At 51.8% G+C, this 19,554-nt stretch overlaps 1 protein-coding gene across 2 annotated transcripts in view; it reads left to right on the plus strand.

Annotated features, from left to right (window-relative positions):
* The window catches only part of LOC140397211 (kunitz-type protease inhibitor 1-like), a 98,285-nt gene extending 79,614 nt beyond the window's left edge, over positions 1-18,671 (plus strand). For both annotated transcript variants that reach the window (XM_072486138.1, XM_072486139.1), the window contains 4 exons: positions 6,068-6,118; positions 7,119-7,283; positions 13,130-13,189; positions 13,626-18,671. In XM_072486138.1, coding sequence (XP_072342239.1) covers positions 6,068-6,118; positions 7,119-7,283; positions 13,130-13,189; positions 13,626-13,798 — 449 coding nt within the window. In that variant the 3' untranslated portion in view covers positions 13,799-18,671. The remainder of the gene's footprint in view (positions 1-6,067; positions 6,119-7,118; positions 7,284-13,129; positions 13,190-13,625) is intronic.
* The last annotated feature ends 883 nt before the right edge of the window (positions 18,672-19,554 follow it).

A 19,554-nucleotide genomic window follows, 5' to 3' on the forward strand; every position in this document is an offset into this window, starting at 1 on the left:
ACCCATCCAGGCATATTGCGGTCAAGGATGGGGGGCGAGGGGAGATGCAGAGGACCGTAACTTATCTTCTGTTGTGTGATCCCCGCTCCTTTTCGTCAAATATAGAGGATCTGAGAATGTTCACGGCACAGAAGGAGGCCAATCAATCCTTCAAGTCAATGCCATCTTTCTGAAAAGCCCTTCTGCTTGCTATTTCCCCACTCTTTCACCATCTGGAATCTTACTGCACTAAAGGAAACCATTCAACTCATTGTGCCTGGGCAAGCTCTTTGATAGAGCTGCCAACTTATTTCCCCCTCCCAGCCCATTCCCATGTATTCTTGCTGAATCTTTATGGCCTTTTTCAAAAGCTATCAATGGATTCTGCTTCTACTTTTGCTTCTGATGGGTGTAATTGTCTTCACATCCCTTGTCTAAAAAAGTTTTTTTAAAGGCCATAGCGGGGGCAGCACAGTGACACAGTGGTTAGCATTGCTGCCTAGGGCGCTGAGGACCTGGGTTCGAATCCCGGCCCTGTCCGTGTGGAGTTTGGACATTCTCCCCGTGTCTGCGTGGGTTTCACCCCCACAACCCAAAGATATGCAGGTTAGGTGGATTGGCCATGCTAAATTGCCCCTTAATTGGAAAAATTAATTGGGTACTCTAAATTTAAAAAGAAAAAAGGCCATAGCAGGGATAAGAGGCAAAAACACATTGAAAGGTGATGGAATACCTTATCTTAAGACAGACTTTAGGAAAAAGCTGTAAATGCATATCCTATTTATCAGTTTAAACATAGACTGTATTCGGTATGTGATTTTCTGGAACTGTCTTTGTTTACAAATGGATACTTTGCTAAGATGGCAACAAAAGGTCAGGTGACTTTTGCAATTTCTGTCTTAAATCTCCGGAACGTTTGTGATTGGAAAAGCCATGGGTGGGAGCCTCCCCCTTGAATGAACAACACAAAACCCATCTGTGGAATTTACGTCGACTATTGTTTGTGGTTTACTCGAAACTCAAAATCTATACTCAACTAGACTCACTGTGTCCAAGCTCAATGTTTAATTAAAAAGAGCTGCCGATACCAGTTAACCACAAATAGGTGTGAATGGCCATCATCTACCTCCCTTGTGCAGCGGTGGCTTTGGATTTCCACACCATCTTGGATGGACAAGAGCCGTTGATCGTGACGCCAAAACCAATTTTAGGTCACATACTGTTTTATCCTAAGAACCACTGAGAAACTGGTCAGTCTACACAGAGCACCAGTTGCAGGCCATCAGCAGAAACAGGCAGTAGACTCATCCCTTTTTAAACCTGGGGACTTCCACATCTTAAAGGGCTCCCAGCTTGGTTTCAGTTCCATGTCCACCTGTACAAAAACTTGTCTTCCTGGTCGGAAAACTACAAATAACTCACTTTTTAATCTGCTGGACATCTATCTCTTCAGGGTGTGTATCTGAGAGGAGTGAGTGAGTGTGAGTGTGTGTGGGTGTGTGAGTGAGGAGTGAGGTGTGTGAGTGAGGAGTGAGGTGTGTGAGTGAGGAGTGAGGTGTGTGTGTGTGAGTGAGGGGTGTGTGTGTGTGAGTGAGGGGTGTGTGTGTGTGAGTGAGGGGTGTGTGTGTGTGAGTGAGGGGTGTGTGTGTGTGAGTGAGGGGTGTGTGTGTGAGTGAGGGGTGTGTGTGTGTGAGTGAGGGGTGTGTGTGTGTGAGTGAGGGGTGTGTGTGTGTGTGTGAGTGAGGGGTGTGTGTGTGTGTGTGAGTGAGGAGTGTGTGTGTGTGAGAGAGGGGTGTGTGTGTGTGAGTGAGGGGTGTTTGTGTGTGTGAATGAGGAGTGTGTGTGTGAATGAGGAGTGTGTGTGTGTGAATGAGGAGTATGTGTGTGTGTGAATGAGGAGTGTGTGTGTGTGTGAGCGTGCATGAGTGAGGGGTGTTTGTGTGAGTGTGAGGGGTGTTTGTGTGTGTGTGAGTGAATGAGGGATACTTGTGTGTTGTGTGTGTGAGTGAGTGAGGGGTGTTTGTGTGTGAGTGAGGGGTGTTTGTGTGTGAGTGAGAGGTGTTTGTGTGTGAGTGAGGGGTGTTTATGTGTGAGTGAGGGGTGTTTGTGTGTGAGTGAGGGGTGTTTGTGTGTGAGTGAGGGGTATTTGTGTGTGAGTGAGGGGTGTTTGTGTGTGAGAGTGAGGGGTGTTTGTGTGTGTGTGAGCGAGGGGTGTTTGTGTGTGTGTGTGAGTAAGGGGTGTTTGTGTGTGTAAGTGAGGGGTGTTTGTTGTGTGTGAGTGAATGAGAGGTGCTTGAGTATGTGTGTGAGTGAGGGGTGTTTGTGTGTGTGTGTGTGAGTGAGGGGTGTTTGTGTGTGTGTGTGTGAGTGAGGGGTGTTTGTGTGTGTGTGTGTGAGTGAGGGGTGTGTGTGTGTGTGTCTGAGTGAGGGGTGTGTGAGAGTGAGGGGTGTTTCTGTGTGTGTGTGTCGATTGAGTGAGGGGTGTGTGTGAGAGGGGTGTTTCTGTGTGTGTGTGTCTAAGTGAGGGGTGTTTGTGTGTGGGGTGTGTGTGTGAGTGAGGGTATAAGGTGTTTGGACTAAGAGAAAGTCATACAAGATATGAATGAGCTTTAAAAGTGAGGATGAACACAAAGTGGAAAATAAAGGCAAAATACCGCAGATGCTAGAGATCTGAAATAAAGGCAAAGGTGCTGGAAAACCTCCAAGTTTGAGATAAACCAGATTAACTTTTCAAGTCCAAAATTACTCTTTTCAGAACTTGAGGGAGTTGGGGAATGTGATGGTTTTATGTTATCGAAAATGGTTGGAGGGACAGGTGGAGCAGATGTAATGTTGGAAACTCAGCAGCCAATGTGTGCATCACACGTTCCCACAAGCAGTGACGTGATAATGACCAGATAGACTCTCTTCACGATATTGGTTGAGGGATAAATATTGACCAGTAGACAACCAGGGATAACTCCCCAGCTGCCCTTCGAAATAATGTCATCCACCTGAGTGGGCAGACAGTTTAGTAGCTCAACCAAAAGACCTCATCTTGGTAAAGTTCTTCATGCTGCACTGGAAGTGTCAGCCTAGATGATGTGTCTCTGTGGGTGGAACTTGGAGCCATGACCTGACGCACTGCTCCCAGAGGGCCACGACTAACTATGTGGATGGAAAGTGAACCACGGAAGAAGAAACAATAATGGACGCAGTACTCCGGGAATTAAATAATTCAGGACAATCTGAAACAGGTTGGATACGCGATCGATTTGATATTCAAGCAATGAATGCAAGGCAGCAATGAATAAAGCTAGTCGGATGTTGAACTGTTGAATACTGGAAACACTATAGTTCGAGTACTTTAGATGGGTCCGTTTTTGTCCAATGTGTGCAGGAGGGTTTCCTGACACAGTATGTAGATAGGCCAACGAGAGGCGAGGCCATATTGGATTTGGTACTGGGTAATGAACCAGGACAGGTGTTATATTTGGAGGTAGGTGAGCACTTTGGTGATAGTGACCACAATTCGATTACGTTTACTTTAGTGATGGAAAGGGATAGGTATATACCGCAGGGCAAGAGTTATATCTGGGGGAAAGGCAATTATGATGCGATGAGGCAAGACTTAGGCTGCATCGGGTGGAGAGGAAAACTAGGGGATGGGCACAATGGAAACGTGGAGCTTGTTCAAGGAACAGCTACTGCGTGTCCTTGATAAGTATGTACCAGTCAGGCAGGGAGGAAGTGGTCGAGCAAGGGAACCGTGGTTTACTAAAGCAGTCAAAGCACTTGTCAAGAGGAAGAAGGAGGCTTATGTAAAGATGAGACATGAAAGTTCAGTTAGGGTGCTTGAGAGTTACAAGTTAGCTAGGAAGGACCGAAAGAGAGAGCTAAGAAAAGCCAGGAGGGGACATGAGAAGTCTTTGGCAGGTAGGATCAAGGATAACCCTAAAGCTTTCTATAGATATGTCAGGAATAAAAGAATGACTAGGGTAAGAATAGGGCCAGGCAAGGACAGTAGTGGGAAGTTGTGCTTGGAGTCCGAGGAGATAGGAGAATGAATATTTTTCGTCAGTATTCACACAGGAAAAAGACAATGTTGTCGAGGAGAATACTGAGATTCAGGCTACTAGACTAGAAGAGCTTGAGGTTCATAAGGAGGAGGTGTTAGCAATTCTGGAAAGTGTGAAAATAGATAAGGGCCGGATGGGATTTATCCTAGGATTCTCTGGAAAGCTAGGGAGGAGATTGCTGAGACTTTGGCTTTGATCTTTAAGTCATCTTTGTCAACAGGAATAATGCCAGAAGACTGGAGGAGAGCAAATGTTGTCCCCTTGTTCAAGAAGGGGAGTAGAGACAACCCCGGTAACCATATACCAGTGAGCCTACTTCTGTTGTGGGCAAAATCTTGGAAAGGTTTATAAGAGATAGGATGTATAATCATCTGGAAAGGAATAATTTGATTAGAGATAGTCAACACGGTTTTGTGAAGGGTAGGTCGTGCCTCACAAACCTTGTTGAGTTCTTTGAGAAGGTGACCAAACAGGTGGATGAGGGTAAAGCAGTTGATGTGGTGTATATGGATTTCAATAAAGCTTTTGATAAAGTTCCGCGCGGTAGGCTACTGCAGAAAATACGGAGGCATGGGATTCAGGGTGATTTAGCAGTTTGGATCAGAAATTGGCTAGCTGGAAGAAGACACAGGGTGGTGGTTGATGGGAAATGTTCAGACTGGAGTCCAGTTACTAGCATCAAGGTAGGGGCGGCACAGTGGTTAGCATTGCTGCCTCACGGCGCCGAGGTCCCAGTTTCGATCCCGGCTCTGGGTCACTGTCCGTGTGGAGTTTGCACATTCTCCCCGTGTTTGCGTGGGTTTCGCCCCCACAACCCAAAGATGTGCAAGGTAGGTAGACTGACCCTTAATTGGAAAAAATTAAAAAGAATTGATTAAGCAATTAGATTACATAAAATTCACAGCCCAGAAATAGGTCCATTCAGCCCAATTTGTCAAAGCCACTGCTTATTTCACTCCTTTGGCCTTGCCTAATCTCACTGATGCAGCAAACGGAGACTCCCGTGTCCTATGTTTATTCTGTTTTACACACTCATCATTACCTCTCTCAGCTTCCCTCGTTCTTCTCTTCCCCAGTTCTCACTGCTGCCCTCCCTTCCACTTTGCCACTTTAGCCTCCTCCCCTTCCCCCCTCACCAACTCCCCCACCACCAAATTCCCATTTCATGCTCACATCCTCCTTCCCGACTCCCGCCACCCTCTGCCTGTGCACGTTCTCACTTTCCACCAGTCCTGCTTTTTTGATTTAGTTTGTTCTCGGAGCTGAGGGCCGGCAAGGCCAGCATCTATTGCCCACCTCTACGGGCCCTGACTGGGTGGTGCTGGGCTGCCGCCTCGGGCTCTGCAGCCCACATGCCGGCAGTACTTCCATGGCGCTGTTTGGATGGGGAGCTGTCTCCTTGATTTCTACCCACCCCATCCCGCCCTGCCCCCAGTAAGCAATGCCTCCAGGTCCTGGTCCCTCACCCCTGGCTCACACCTCCCCTCGCGCTGCTTCAGCCATTTGAACCCTGACTTCAGGTGACAATTCTTGTCTTGTGAGAACCCCCTCCCATCCACCCTCTGAAAACTGGGGAGGAGGAGGGTGACTGGAGGCGGGTGTCAGTTGGTGAGGTGGGATGGGGGACCTGGAGGGAAGGCGGTGGTGCTGACTCCATTATCTACTAATATACCCCTGGTGACGCTGACAATCCTGTCTAACGTGATGGGCGGCATGCAATGGGTGCTGAAAATATGGCAGCAGGCTGCACAAGGACCTGACGACCTGTGCACCAAATCTGAAACATGTACCCTGGAGAGTGACGGCGTTTGTCCATCAATCTGGGTGTGATGTGTATCCAGCCCAGAAAATGACGATGCAATGTGCATATTCCTCCACATTCTACCTCTGCTAATCTGCTGGGCCTGGGATCAGCTTTGGGTTATCCTTAGGGCCTGAGTCTCCTTGCTGTTTCTTTCATGTTCACTGCTGTGGGCAGGGATGAAAGGGGATGATTGTAACTCAACTCTCCTTTGACTTGTGTTTTTCAGTGAGTAAACAATTCGACCAGCTGCTGGAAATAGACATTCCCAAGGAGAAAGGTAAACTTTTCAATGGAGGATTCATTCGAGGTTCTGTGGCTGAATTTTACCGTGATGGTGGTTTCCCCAACGGCCTTCCGGAAATCCAGGCGGCAAGCCCACCTTGGTCGTTTTGCAGGAGCCCTGGTTACAATCGCATGCTAGTTGACGCCCCCCCCCCCCCCCCCCCCCCCCACCACACACACACACCCAAGAGCTTCCAGCCAATCAGAGGCCCAGCATCTCAGCAGTGCCACCGAGAGCAGTGGCCACTGCGAGGGCTGCGCCTAGCTGATGAGGATGCCAGGCTGCCCAGCCAGGTGAACAGTGTGGCGTTGTTGCGACCCAGCCAGGGTGGTGGGTGGGGTGGGGTGGAGCAGGTGAGTGCATGGTCTTGGTGAGGGCAGGCAATTGACACCTGGCCAATGTGTGCCCCTCCCATATCCACCTTTAACCCACTGAGGAGCCACCAGGGTTTAACTGGCAATCTCCCCATGTGACACCTGTCTCTGGTAAAGTGCCAGTGGCAATAGGAAGAAGGCCTTAATTGATCACTTACGTGACTCAATTGGCCTCTGGGTGGAGGACCATCCATCAGCTCCCCCAAACAGGAAGATGACCGGTACTTCAAAACTCCACCCTGTTCCTGCACCATTCTGTGGCACTTCTTCCCTGCACCCCTACCGGTAACTAGCCTCACCCCAAAAGTTCAGCCTGGTTGGGTGGCCAAGTCTACTAAAAGCATATGAGGGTCCCCTGAGTCCATTCTACCATCCAATGATAGGGCTATGATTTCACTGAAGTGTTATGTTGGCCAGAGGAGAGAGAGAGAGATCCGTCTGTGCACACTCTTTGTGCACAGCCCCCTCTATCTCTCTGTCTATGAATGAGATGCTCTCCCCTTTCTCTGACGGAATTGTATTCTGAGTGTACAGTTTTTCTGAACAAACAGTGGGTCATGGCGACTGTGACCAGAGTTTTCAGAGAGTTAACCCATGTTGTCGCTGTCTCCCATTCCCAGCTCGCTGTACATACCCGCCCGTTACTGGTCGCTGCCGAGCCGACTTCAGTCGTTTTTACTACAATCCCTATTCAAGAACTTGTGAGCGTTTCACATATGGCGGTTGTGATGGCAACCGGTTTGAAAAGAAGGATGTATGTATACAAGCCTGCAAAGGTGTGACAGGTAGGGCCACGTTCTCTGCTGACCTTTTGTAGATTGCAATACCTCGACAGTCAGCGGTGTTCACCTCCACACCGTTGCCTTTGGGACCAGAAAAGCTGCTGTGGTTGCCTGTCCTGACTTATAGGTGACTCCAGACCCACACCATCAATAGTTGACTGCCTTCTGAAATGTCGAGCAAGATGCTCCGTTGCGGACTTCCGGTTGCGGCTATGCAGAGCTAAGTCGCACGTTCGGCAGCTCCCGCTTGGAACGGACTTTTGGGCTCTTTTCAGGGCCCCCAACGGCGTTTTTTTCGACATTTCCCGGTGTGGGAAGAAGACTGCAACATTCCCCCGACAGTGTATCATTTGGACCAGGAGCGGGGCGACTAAAAAAGTGGTGGTGAAGCCAAAGAAAGTGCGAAGGAAGAAGAGCAAGATGGCGGCGGGCGGGGACCAGGCAGCGTGGATGCAGTGGGCGCAGGAGCAGCAGGAGGTTATCCAGCGCTGCTTCAGGGAGCTCAAAGCGGACCTGCTTGAGCCGATGAAGGCTTCTATTGATAAGCTGCTGGAGACCCAGATGGTCCAGGGGGTGGCGATCCGCGAGGTCCGACAAAAGATTTCTGACAATGAGGACGAGATCTTGGGCCTAACGGTAAAGGTGGAGGTGCGAGGAGATGGAGAATCGGTCGAGGCGGAAAAATCTGCAGATCCTGGGCCTCCCGGAGGGGCAGGAGGGGCCGGATGTGGGGGCCTATGTGGTCACCATGTTAAACTCGCTGATTGGAGCGGGGTCCTTCCAGGGGCCACTGGAGCTGGAAGGGGCCCATAGAGTGCTGGCGAGGAGGCCCAAGGCTAACGGGTCGCCGCGGGCGGTGTTGGTGCAGTTTCATCGGTTCGCTGATCGGGAGTGTGTGCTCAGGTGGACCAAGAAAGAGAGGAGCAGCAGGTGGGAGAATGCGGAGGTTCGAGTATATCAGGACTGGAGCGCGGAGGTGGTGAAGAAGAGGGCCGGGTACAACCGGGCGAAGGTGGTGCTGCACAGGAAGGGAGTAAAGTTTGGTATGCTGCCGGCGCGTCTGTGGGTCACCTGCAAGGACCGGCACCATTATTTTGAGCCCCCCTGTTCAGGTCGAGAAGCTGGACACAAACTGAGGGTCGGGATGGGTGGTCGGGGATTGCTGTTGGTGTGTTACATTTTGAGAGGGGGTTCTTTGCTCTTGTTTCTTTTTGGTTCGGTGAGGGTGGTTAGGGTGGGTTGGACACTGTTTTGGTTGGGTCTGTCGGGTGGGCTCTTGGAGGGGGGTAGGTAAATGAAGTAGGGGTGGATGGCCGGTAGGGGGGATGGGCCCCGCGGGGGAGGGGGAGGCCCGAGTCCGGGGTGAGGGGACTGGGCCTGTAAAAGGAGCGGCGACAGAGGAGGCGGGGCCGGGCAGGTGGAAAGCGCGGGCTTTTTCCCGCGCTGGAGGGGGCGGGGCCAGGGCAGGGCAGCGCGGGGTTTTTTCTCGCGCTTGGGATGGAAGGGGGAGGCGGAGAGCCTGCTGGTGGGTAATGGAGGGTGAGGGGAAGTCCCACAATGGGAGGAGTCGAAGGAGAGGTGGGAGCGGCTGGGGTCAGCAGGAGTCAGCTGACTTGCGGGAGTGCAATGGGGGGAGCAATGCAGCTAGGAGGGGTCCTGGGTGTGTGTGTGGGGGGGCGGGGCCGGGTTGCTACTGGTATGGTCAAGGGGGAGCTGGAGCGAGTAGAGGGGGTTGGGACAGGGGTCTGCCGCCGTGGGGAACGGGCCGGATGGGGGCGCGGGCGCGTGGCTGGCCGAGAAGGGGTTATGGCTAGTCGGCGGGGGAGGGAGGCGGGTAGCCCCCTGATCTGGCTGATAACCTGGAATGTAAGGGGACTGAATGGGCCGGTTAAGCGGGCCCATGTGTTCGCGCACCTGAAGGGGCTGAAGGCGGATGTGGTCATGCTCCAGGAGACACACCTGAAGGTGGCAGACCAGGTAAGACTGAGGAAGGGGTGGGTAGGTCTGGTGTTTCACTCAGGGTTGGATGCCAAAAATCGGGGGGTGGCGATCTTGGTGGGAAAGAGGGTGTCGTTCGAGGCGTCGAGCATTGTGACAGACAATGGTGGCAGGTACGTAATGGTAAGTGGTAAGCTGCAAGGGGAGAGGGTGGTGCTGGTCAATGTGTACGCCCCGAACTGGGACGATGCGGGTTTTATGAGGCGCATGTTGAGTCAGATCCCGGACTTGGAAGTGGGGGCCTGATAATAGGGGGGGACTTTAACATGGTGTTGGACCCGGCACTGGATCGCTCCAGGTCTAGGACGGGTAGGAGGCCGGCGGTGGCTAAAGTGCTGAGGGGGTTTATGGACCAGACGGGAGGGGTGGACCCTTGGAGATTTGCAAGGCCGGGGGCCAGGGAATTCTCATTCTTCTCCCATGTCCACAAGGCCTATTCCCGGATCGACTTTTTTGTTATGAGCAGGGCGCTGATAGCGAGAGTAGAGGATACCGAGTACTCGGCAATAGCCATTTCAGATCACGCCCCGCATTGGGTAGACCTAGAGCTGGGGGAGGAGAGGGACCAGCGCCCGTTGTGGCGCTTGGAGGTGGGGCTGTTGGCGGTCGAGTAGGTAAGTGAGCAGGTCCGAAGAAGCATAGAGAGATACCTGGAGGCCAACGATAACGGGGAGGTCCAAGTGGGGATGGTCTGGGAGGCGCTGAAGGCGGTGGTTAGGGGAGAGCTGATCTCCATTAGGGCCCACGAGAGGAGAGAGCAGAGGAAGAGGGAGAGGCTGGTGGGGGAGATGGTGAGGGTAGACAGGAGGTATGCGGAGATGCCAGAGGAAGGACTGTTGAGGGAGAGACATAGCCTCCAGGCCGAATTCGACCTGTTGACCACCAGGAAGGCGGAGGTGCAGTGGAGGAAGGCCCAGGGGGCGATTTACGAGTATGGGGAAAAGGCAAGTTGGATGCTGGCGCATTAGCTTCGGAAGCAGGACGCAGCTAGGGAAATTGGGGGAGTTAAGGATGGGGGGGGGGGGGGGGGGGGGGGGGGTAGTGTGGTGCGGAGTGGGGTTGGCATCAATGGGGTCTTCAGGTACTTTTATGAGGAACTGTATCGGTCCGAGCCCCCACTGGAGGAGGGAGGGATGGGCCGCTTTCTGGACCAACTGAAGTTCCCGAAGGTGGAGGAGGGGACTGGTGGCGGGATTAGGGGCCCCGATTGGGCTGGAGGAGCTGGCCAAAGGGATAGGAAGCATGCAGGCGGGGAAGGCACCGGGGCCGGACGGTTTCCCGGTCGAATTCTATCAAAAATATATGGACCTGTTGGGCCCGTTACTAGTCAGGACCTTCAATGAGGCAAGGGAGGGGGGGGGGCCTTTTCCCCCGACGATGTCCCGGGCACTGATCTCCTTGATCCTGAAGCGGGACAAGGATCCCCTGCAGTGTGGGTCTTACAGGCCGATTTCATTGTTAAATGTAGATGCCAAGGTGCTGGCGAAGGTCTTAGCCACGAGAATTGAGGATTGTGAGCCGCAGGTCATCCACGAAGACTAGACTGAATTCGTGAAGGGGAGGCAGTTGAACGCGAATGTGCGCAGGCTCCTGAAAGTTATTATGATTCTGGTGAGGGAGGGGGAGGCAGAGAAGGCCTTTGATAGGGTAGAGTGGTGGTACTTGTGGGAGGTGCTGAAGAGGTTCGGGTTTGGGGAGGGGTTCGTCAGGTGGGTTAGGCTGTTGTACGAGGTCCCGATGGCGAGTGTGGCCACGAACAAGAGGAGGTCTGAGTACTTTCGGTTGCATCGAGGGACGAGGCAGGGGTGTCCCTTGTCCCCACTGCTCTTCGCGCTGGCGATTGAACCCCTGGCTATGGCACTGAGGGAGTCGAGGAACTGGAGGGGGCTGGTGCAGGGGTGGGGAGGAGCATAGGGTATTGTTCTATGCGGACGGCTTGCTGCTATATGTGGCGGACCCGGTGGGGGGAATGCCGGAGATAATGAGGATCCTCAGGGAGTTCGGGGATTTCTCAGGGTACAAGCTCAACATGGGGAAGAGCGAGTTGTTTGTGGTTCACCCAGGGGACCAGGAGAGGGGGATTGGTGATCTCCCACTAAAAAGGGTGGCGAGGAGCTTCAGGTATTTGGGGCCCAGGTGGCCAGGAGCTGGGGGGCCCTGCATAGACTTAATTTCACGAGGCTGGTGGAGCAAATGGAGGAGGAGTTTAAGAGGTGGGACGCGTTGCCGTTGTCCCTGGCGGGTAGGGTGCAGTCAGTCAAGATGACGGTGCTCCCAAGGTTTTTGTTCCTGTTCCAGTGCCTCCCCACTCTTCTCCCGAAGGCCTTCTTTAAGTGGGTCAACAGGAGCATAACGGGGTTTGTGTGGGTGCGAGGGACTCCGAGGGTGAGAAGGGTGTTCCTGGAGCGGAGTAGGGATGGGGGGGATGCTGGCGCAGCCCAACCTCTGTGGGTATTACTGGGCCGCCAATGCAGCGATGGTGCGCAAGTGGATGATGGAGGGGGCGGCATGGAAGAGGCTGGATACGGCGTCTTGTGAGGGTATGAATCTGGAGGCGGGTGGCAACGGCGCCGCTGCCGCTCCCTCCAAGGAGGTATACCACGAGCCCGGTGGTGGCAGCTGCCCTCAAAATTTGGGGGCAATGGAGGCGGCACAGGGGGGAAGTGGGGGCCTCGGTGTGGACCCCGATACGGGGGAACCACCGGTTTGTCCCAGGGAGAATAGATGGAGGGTTTTCGGGGTGGCACGGGGCAACGATAAGAAGGTTGGGGGACCTGTTTGTGGATGGGAAGTTTGCGAGTCTGGGTGAGCTAGAGGAGAAGTGCGGGTTCCCCCCGGGAAACGCCTTTAGCTATCTACAGGTAAAGGCGTTTGCCAGGCGGCAAGTGGTGGAATTCCCGCTGCTGCCGCCACGCACGGTACAGAACAGGGTGCTCTCGGGGGCGTGGGTTGGAGAGGGGAAGATCTCGGCAACATACCAGGTGATGCAGGAGGAGGAGGAGGCCTCGGTGGAGGTGCTGAAAGGTAAGTGGGAGGAGGAGTTGGGGGAGGAGGGGACGTGGGCAGGTGCCCTAGGGAGGGTGAACTCTTCCTCTTCGTGCGCGAGGCTCAGCCTCATACAGTTTAAGGTGCTGCACAGGGCACACATGACCGTGACAAGGATGAGCCAGTTTTTTGGGGGTGAGGACAGGTGTGTTAGGTGCTCAGGGAGCCCAGCAAACGACACCCATATGTTCTGGGCATGCCCAGCGCTGGAGGAATTTTGGAAGGGCGTAGCGAGGACGGTGTCGAGGGTGGTAGGATCCAGGGTCAAACCAGGCTGGGGGCTCGCAATATTTGGGGTGGCAGAGGAGCCGGGAGTGCAGGAGGCGAAAGAGGCCGGAACTCTGGCCTTCGCGTCCCTGGTAGCCCGGCGAAGGATTCTTCTTCAGTGGAAGGATGCGAGGCCCCCAAGCGTGGAATCCTGGATCAACATATGTCGGAGTTTATTAAATTGGAGAGGGTGAAATTTGCTTTAAGGGGATCGGTGCAAGGGTTCTTCAGGCGGTGGCAACTGTTCTTGGACTTCCTGGCAGAACGATAGACAATGGTCAGCAGCAGCAGCAACCCGGGGGGGGGGGGTTCTATTTTATTTTTGTTTGTCTATACTGGGGGATCTGAGGGGGTGTATATAGTTGCTATGTTTGCTGTGTCTTTTGGCAGGTGTTAATATATTATTTATGTATAGGGGGAGGGGGGCACTAATGGCTGGAGGGTGGGGGGGCAAGTCATGTGATGAAACCTCCAGGAATACACTGAATCACAGTTAACAACCTTATCCTCATTTCATTTCTGTTTTTCTCTTTTTTTAGAAAAGGATGTTTTTTCCCGAAGTTTGTTTGAAAGGCAAAAGCAAGGAAATTCTTCAAACGGTCAGTATTCCGCGACTTAGTGGGCGGTAGGTGGCACAGTGGTTAGCACTGCTGTCTGGGTTCGATCTCAGCCCCGGGTCACTGTCGGTGTGGAGTTTGCACATTCTCCCCGTGTCTGCGGGGGTCTCACCCCCACAACCCAAAGATGTGCAGGGTCGGTGGAATGGCCACGCTAAACTGCCCCTCAATTGGAAAAGAAAAGAATTGGGTCCTCTAAATTTGTGTGACAAACATATTCCACGACTGGGAGGGGACAGAAAGGAGGCATTAAGAGCGAGATTAACGAAGAGGATGCGGAAGGATTAAAGGAAGGATTAAGGGTGAGAATAGTGGGGCGAGATTAGAGAGGGAGTGACATTGGAAGGGTGTGGAGTGAAGGATCTCTCTCTCTCTCTCTCCCCCTCACCTGACTCTCTCCCTCTCTCTCTCTCTCTAGCAAATGTTGCCATAGCGGTGGTCCTAGCCATCTGTATCGCCGCGGTGGTTGCCGTCCTGATCTACTTCCTACTGAAGATGAAGAAGGAGAACCAACAAGCAAGTGCGCCCAGTTCCACCGACTCCGCAGAGGAAATGAAGAAACTGGTGGCCTTGCAGTCGAAACCCGTCTGAGGCGGGCAGATCCAATCATCTCCAATTAAGACTGTGGGTGGGGGAGGGGAGGGATTGGGAAAGCCTCGATGGAAGCTGATGGGTTCCTGTTTATAGATTATAATTTTTTTTTTTTGAGTGCCTGGATTTCGTGCAGGTGAGGTTTCAATGGTGTGTTGGCGGACATTTTGTTCAGGTTGTTGATCCAGTTGTTGCCGTTGGATTTGGCCTCTTTCATGTTGCCGTTTGAGTTCCTGGTCGCGCGTTGTAACAATACCTCACTGGACCGCAAAATCTATGATCCTGACCAACGGTGAACACGCAATTGATCCCAGCTATTTTCATCTGGTTTAATGGGGCTAGGGAAGGTGGATTCAGAATCAGATTTGGGAGGTGCAAAGTATTTATTAAGATTGGGATTCAAAGCTGATTGGTCTGTGCATCTGTGCAGTATCTTAGCCCCTTTCAGCCAAGTTCACAGGCCCTGAATCGAGCCTGCATATCAGATCTCACAGTAACCGTGGGAACAGGGACTGTTTCTAACAAGCCTTCTCATTGGCTCACAATGCTGACTATCGGCTAAATTGTTCATGGGTTTGTCAGTTTTATTTTACTGCCCGTAAACATCTGAACAATGAGGCAGAATTCAAACCAGAGCAAAAATAAGTGGGAGTTGTATTTTCTTCATTTCTATTTTAGCTTTCCCATCATTTTAGTTTTTTCCCTCTTTGCCCCACATTGTCCCTCCCCCTCCATCCCTCACCCATTGATTCGACCTGTTGTTCCCTCCATTCTCTTCCTTCCTTCTCTGTCCCCTTCGCCCCCTATCCCCTTCGCCCCCTGTCCCCCTGGCCCCTTTACTGCCCCCAGACCCTTCTGCCCCACCCCACCCAGCCCCCTCTGCCCCACCCAGCCCCTTCTGCCCCACCCAGCCGCCTTTCTGCCCTTGCCATTTCTCCCCCCTTCCCCCCACCACCTCTCCCCCCTTCTTCCCCTCTCTTCATTCTTCCCATCTCTTCCTTCATTGAGATGCGCCTTGCTTACTTAATCCCAGAGACTTTATGGCAATGGCGAAAGTATAGAACTTCTGCAGAAAATGTGTACAGGGGTCTGTAGGTAACTCCTGCTAATGCAGCTTAATTGGATCCTTTCCTCTCTCTGCCCACTCTCCCCATTATTTGGTGATAACCTCCTTTCTCTTTGCCCAAACTCAATTAGACTGTTGTTAGCCTGGAAATGAACGGGAAGTGGCTCCTCCCCCAGTGATCCACCCGTTCCAGTGGGTCACCATTGGTGACCACAGCCAAGGAATCCCCCAATCACTCCTGCGCAATGCTGGATCTCTTGAGCAGTTGTCTGCCGTGCAAAATTTGAACCGTGTGTAGTCGAGGTTTTATTTTGAGCCCCAATGTTTTTAAATCAGGGATTGATGTTTGGCATCTGTGTGCAGCTATAACCTTGTGGGGTGGTGCACAAGGCCAAATTGTGGTGCCCACCCTTGGTGCCAGTCAGAATCACAGGCCCAACACATTAACATTTTCATTCATACATTCAGCGACTGTTTTCCGAATGGTAAATTCAATCCCTCAGGCTGAGGATCAGTGTCACTAATTGACCTTGAGGGCACAATGTTTTTAAAAGGCTGCCATTTTTTAAATATAGTTTCTTTATACATGGAACCAGCTTCAAACTATTCCACAATGTCCAATTCCATTGAAAGGGATATAAAACCCAAATCAGTATCCACAATTCTTAGTGTTGGATTCAGAGATACCACAGAGCTGATAATATCTGTGCTTTTCATTGAGAATCTGAACAAGGAGTTACCATGACAATTAAGACTAAAGTGAAATGTAGTTTGTTACCATACAGCCATACAACCAGACGGGCTGGTTTAGCACACTGGGCTAAATCGCTGGCTTTTAAAGCAGACCAAGGCAGGCCAGCAGCACGGTTCAATTCCCGTACCAGCCTCCCCGAACAGGCGCCGGAATGTGGCGACTAGGGGCTTTTCACAGTAACTTCATTTGAAGCCTACTTGTGACAATAAGCGATTTTAATTTCATTTCATTCATTTTCATTTCTTATTCCCATAATATATTTTTTTAAACTTTTGTTTCTTGCCGATTCTCTCTCTTTCTCTTGCCCCCAGTTATCTAAGTGATCATAGCACCTGCTCATGGGCTATTTGTCTATGCGGGGCCTCGTAGCTGAACCCAAACCTGTCCATATGTTTGTGCGTGGGTGCAGCATGGGTAACCGGTGGCACAGTTTGCACACTGGTTAGCACTGCTGCATCACAGGGCCAGGCACACGCAAGTTCGATTCTGGCCTTGGGTGACTGTGTGGAGTTTGCACACACTCCCCATGTCTGCGTGGGTTTCCTCTGGGCACTCCAGTTCCCTCCCACAGACCAAAGCTGTGCAGGCCAGGTGGATTGGCCATGCGGAATTGCCCCTTAGTCTCCAATGATGTGCAGGTTAGATGGATTGACAATGCTAAATTGCCCTTTAGTGTCCAAAGATGTGGAGGTAAGGTGGGGTAACGGTGATAGGGTAGGGGAGTAGGCCTAGGTAGGGGATCATTTGGAGGGTCGATGGGCTGAATGGTCTCCTTCTGCACTATTGCCATTCTATGGATAGTGACCAAGAGCAGCGAAAGCCTGGCTCTGGTTTCTTCTCTGGTCCAAGGATGCTGGAATCCAAGATGGCACCTTAGCGGCAGCCAGTTAATGCTAAAAAGCTTGAGGATCCCACTCAATCCTTCCAAGCAAGCCCATTAAGCAATCAACTGCACTTAAATTTGTGGCCAAAACCTCCTCATCACCAATTTATGGTCAAACTGGGGTCACCCCCGTTGCAGCACACCCTGAATCTATTGGCACAAGAACTTTTCTATGGGCGGGATTCTCCCCTACCTGGCGGGGCGGGGGATCCCGGCGTGATGGAGTGGCAGGAACCACTCCGGCGTCGGGCCGCCCCAAAGGTGCGGAGGTCTCCGCACCTTTAGGGGCCAAGCCCTCACCTTGAGGGGCTAGGCCCGCGACGGAGTGGTTTGCGCTCCGCCAGCTGGCGGGAAAGGCCTTTGGCGCCACGCCAGCCGGCGCCGAAAGGTCTTTGCCGGGCGACGCATGCGCGGGAGCATCAGCGGCTGCTGACGTCATCCCCGCGCATGCCATAGTGAAGCCCATGGCAAAGGCGGAAGAAAAAGAGTGCCCCCACGGTACAGGACCGCACGCGGATCGGTGGGCCCCGATCGCGGGCCAGGCCACCGTGTGGCACCCCCTGGGCCAGATCGCCCCAAGCCACCCCCCAGGACCCCGTAGCCTGCCCTCGCCGCCTTGTCCCGTCGTTCAAAAGGTGGTTTAATCCATGCTGGCGGGATAGGCATTCCAGCAGCGGGACTTCGGCCCATCGCGGGCCGGAGAATCGACGGGGTTGGGCCTGCCTACCAGCGCGGCGCGATTCCCGCCCCCGCCGAATCTCTGGTGGCGGAGACTTCGGGACACGGTGGGGGCGTGGGGTCGGAGAATCCCGCCCCTGATCTACCTTTGCCCCCCTCAATCCAAAATCATTAACATCATCAACTGTCATCATTATCAACCTTGGCTCAATGAAAGCACTTTGAGTCAGAGGTTGTGGGTTCAAGTCCTGGCCCGGAGCCTCAAACCTGGCAGTGCAGTCCAGGCTGGCATGTGCAGTGCCATCTTTTGGGTGGGACATCGGATCAAATCTGCTCTCTCTAGTTGGATGTGAAAGATCCTGTGGCATTATTCGAAGCAGAACACGGGAGTTCTGCCCAGTGTCCTGATCAGTAATTCCCCCTTGACCAGCATCAGGGAAAACAATCTGATTGTTTAGCACGTTGTTTGTTAAACCTTGCTGTATTATACCTGTGACTGCTTCGAAAAATGCTTAATTGGTGGTGAAGCCCTTGGGGATAGGCACGATACAAGATAATTTTTTTTCTAAGAATGCCAGAGCATTTACAAAGAGAAAATACCTGCCCTGTATCACTTGTATCATTTTAACATCGAGGCAGCCTCTCGAGAGGCAAGGATCTCCATGGGCTCCAGTTTGCAGTGAAGCTGCTGCCTTGACTCATTCTGAGAAGGGCAAAGGGCAGTGGATGAAAACCCAGAACACACAGCAAATGCAGCAGGGAATGTGAATTTGAACACCCGCTGTTTTACTTAGCAGGTGGTGCTTCGAACATTCCAGCACTAGTGTTGAGTTATGCCACGTCTGTGAGCCACGCGGTTCGAGGCATGACTGGACTCACAGAAAACAGTATATTTGACAACCAAGTATACACTCTGCAAACAGTCCATTTGAGCAGCGCACTACAGCAAACCGTCTTCAGAGTCTATTTTTTTAAGTTTCAGAGCTACAGCAAACATCTCATGGCCCAAACTGCTAAAAGCAGGGTGATATGTCCAGCAAATGCAATAAGTGGGGTATAGGTACATAATACCAATTATACACATAAAATAAATCCCAGTTAGTTACAGCAGAGATATTTCCCCATCATCTCCATTCTGGCTGAAACTCGTGCAATATGGTTGTATATAATGACACGCTGACATACTCTGCCTCAGCTATATACGTTACAAAGTGTCCCAAAACTTCCAGTTTCAAAAGAAAAATATTGCACCTTCCCTCTAGTAGATGGTATTTTAGGAAAACATCAGTACACATATACACGGGCCTTTGGGTTGTAATGTATTTTATCTGAACATCATAACAATTTTGTCTTTTGTAAAGGTTATTATCCTGTGTAATTTTTTTCTAGTAGCGCAATCTATCTCAATATGAATTTGTTTTGTTTTGTCACTTCCAACTTTTAATGTTTTACTTGTATATTAAAGTGTGTATTTTTAGATCGAGGATATAAATGCAAACAGTTTGGGATTTTTTAGCGAGCCTTTGATACCAGGTCAAATTGTGTCACCCGTTAGTCGTTGGAGGCCTCTTGAGGCGGAAGATCGTGGATTAAAGTCCCACTCCATAAACACAAGGACCATATCTAGGCCGGCACTCCTAGCACAATAATGAGGCAGTGCTGCACTGCTGACTAAGATTTTAAACCAAGATCCTCTTCAGGTGCACAAAAGATCCCACACGACTATTTTGAAGAGGTGTAGGGGAATTATCCCCCAGTAAATATTTATCCTCCAATCAACATTGCTAAAATAGAATATCTGGTCATTATCTTGTTGCGGTTTGTGTGTCCTGGCTCTGTGTGGATCGGTTGCCAGGCATCCTACATTACAACAGTTACACTTTCAAAGAGCATTTTGTATTGGCTGCAAAGCTCCTCTGGCCATCCTGAGGTCAGGAAAGGTGCTATATAAGTGCAACACTTTTTTGTTACAACCGAGTGAATAAATCCATTCCTTGCTGTCCTTCTCCCTCCGACCCCACCCTCCTACCGTCACTACCATGCCCACGCAGGTTGTATGTCAATGAGGTACAAAATTAGTATTTCATGGGCGTGATCCAATGGCCACGTTGCGCCGGAAAAGTAGCTCGCCATGGTGTAGCGTGGGTGATTAAAAACCCGAAGACCCCGCTCCCGTGATCTCCCCTGCTCGCAACGCCTCGTGAGATTAAACGCGATTGCGCAAGACGTTGCGATGTGAATCCAGCCCAGTGTGGCCGGGATCACTTTTTGGCAAAGCTGCACATTAGAGCGAGGCAGTAAGCTCACTCTAATGTGCAGATACCCAAGGTACCTGAGGTTTTGGAATCTATCCCCTTTGCTCAGAGACCTCGGGC

The sequence above is a fragment of the Scyliorhinus torazame genome, chromosome 2 (genome assembly GCF_047496885.1).
Source record: "Scyliorhinus torazame isolate Kashiwa2021f chromosome 2, sScyTor2.1, whole genome shotgun sequence".
NCBI lineage: Eukaryota > Metazoa > Chordata > Chondrichthyes > Carcharhiniformes > Scyliorhinidae > Scyliorhinus > Scyliorhinus torazame.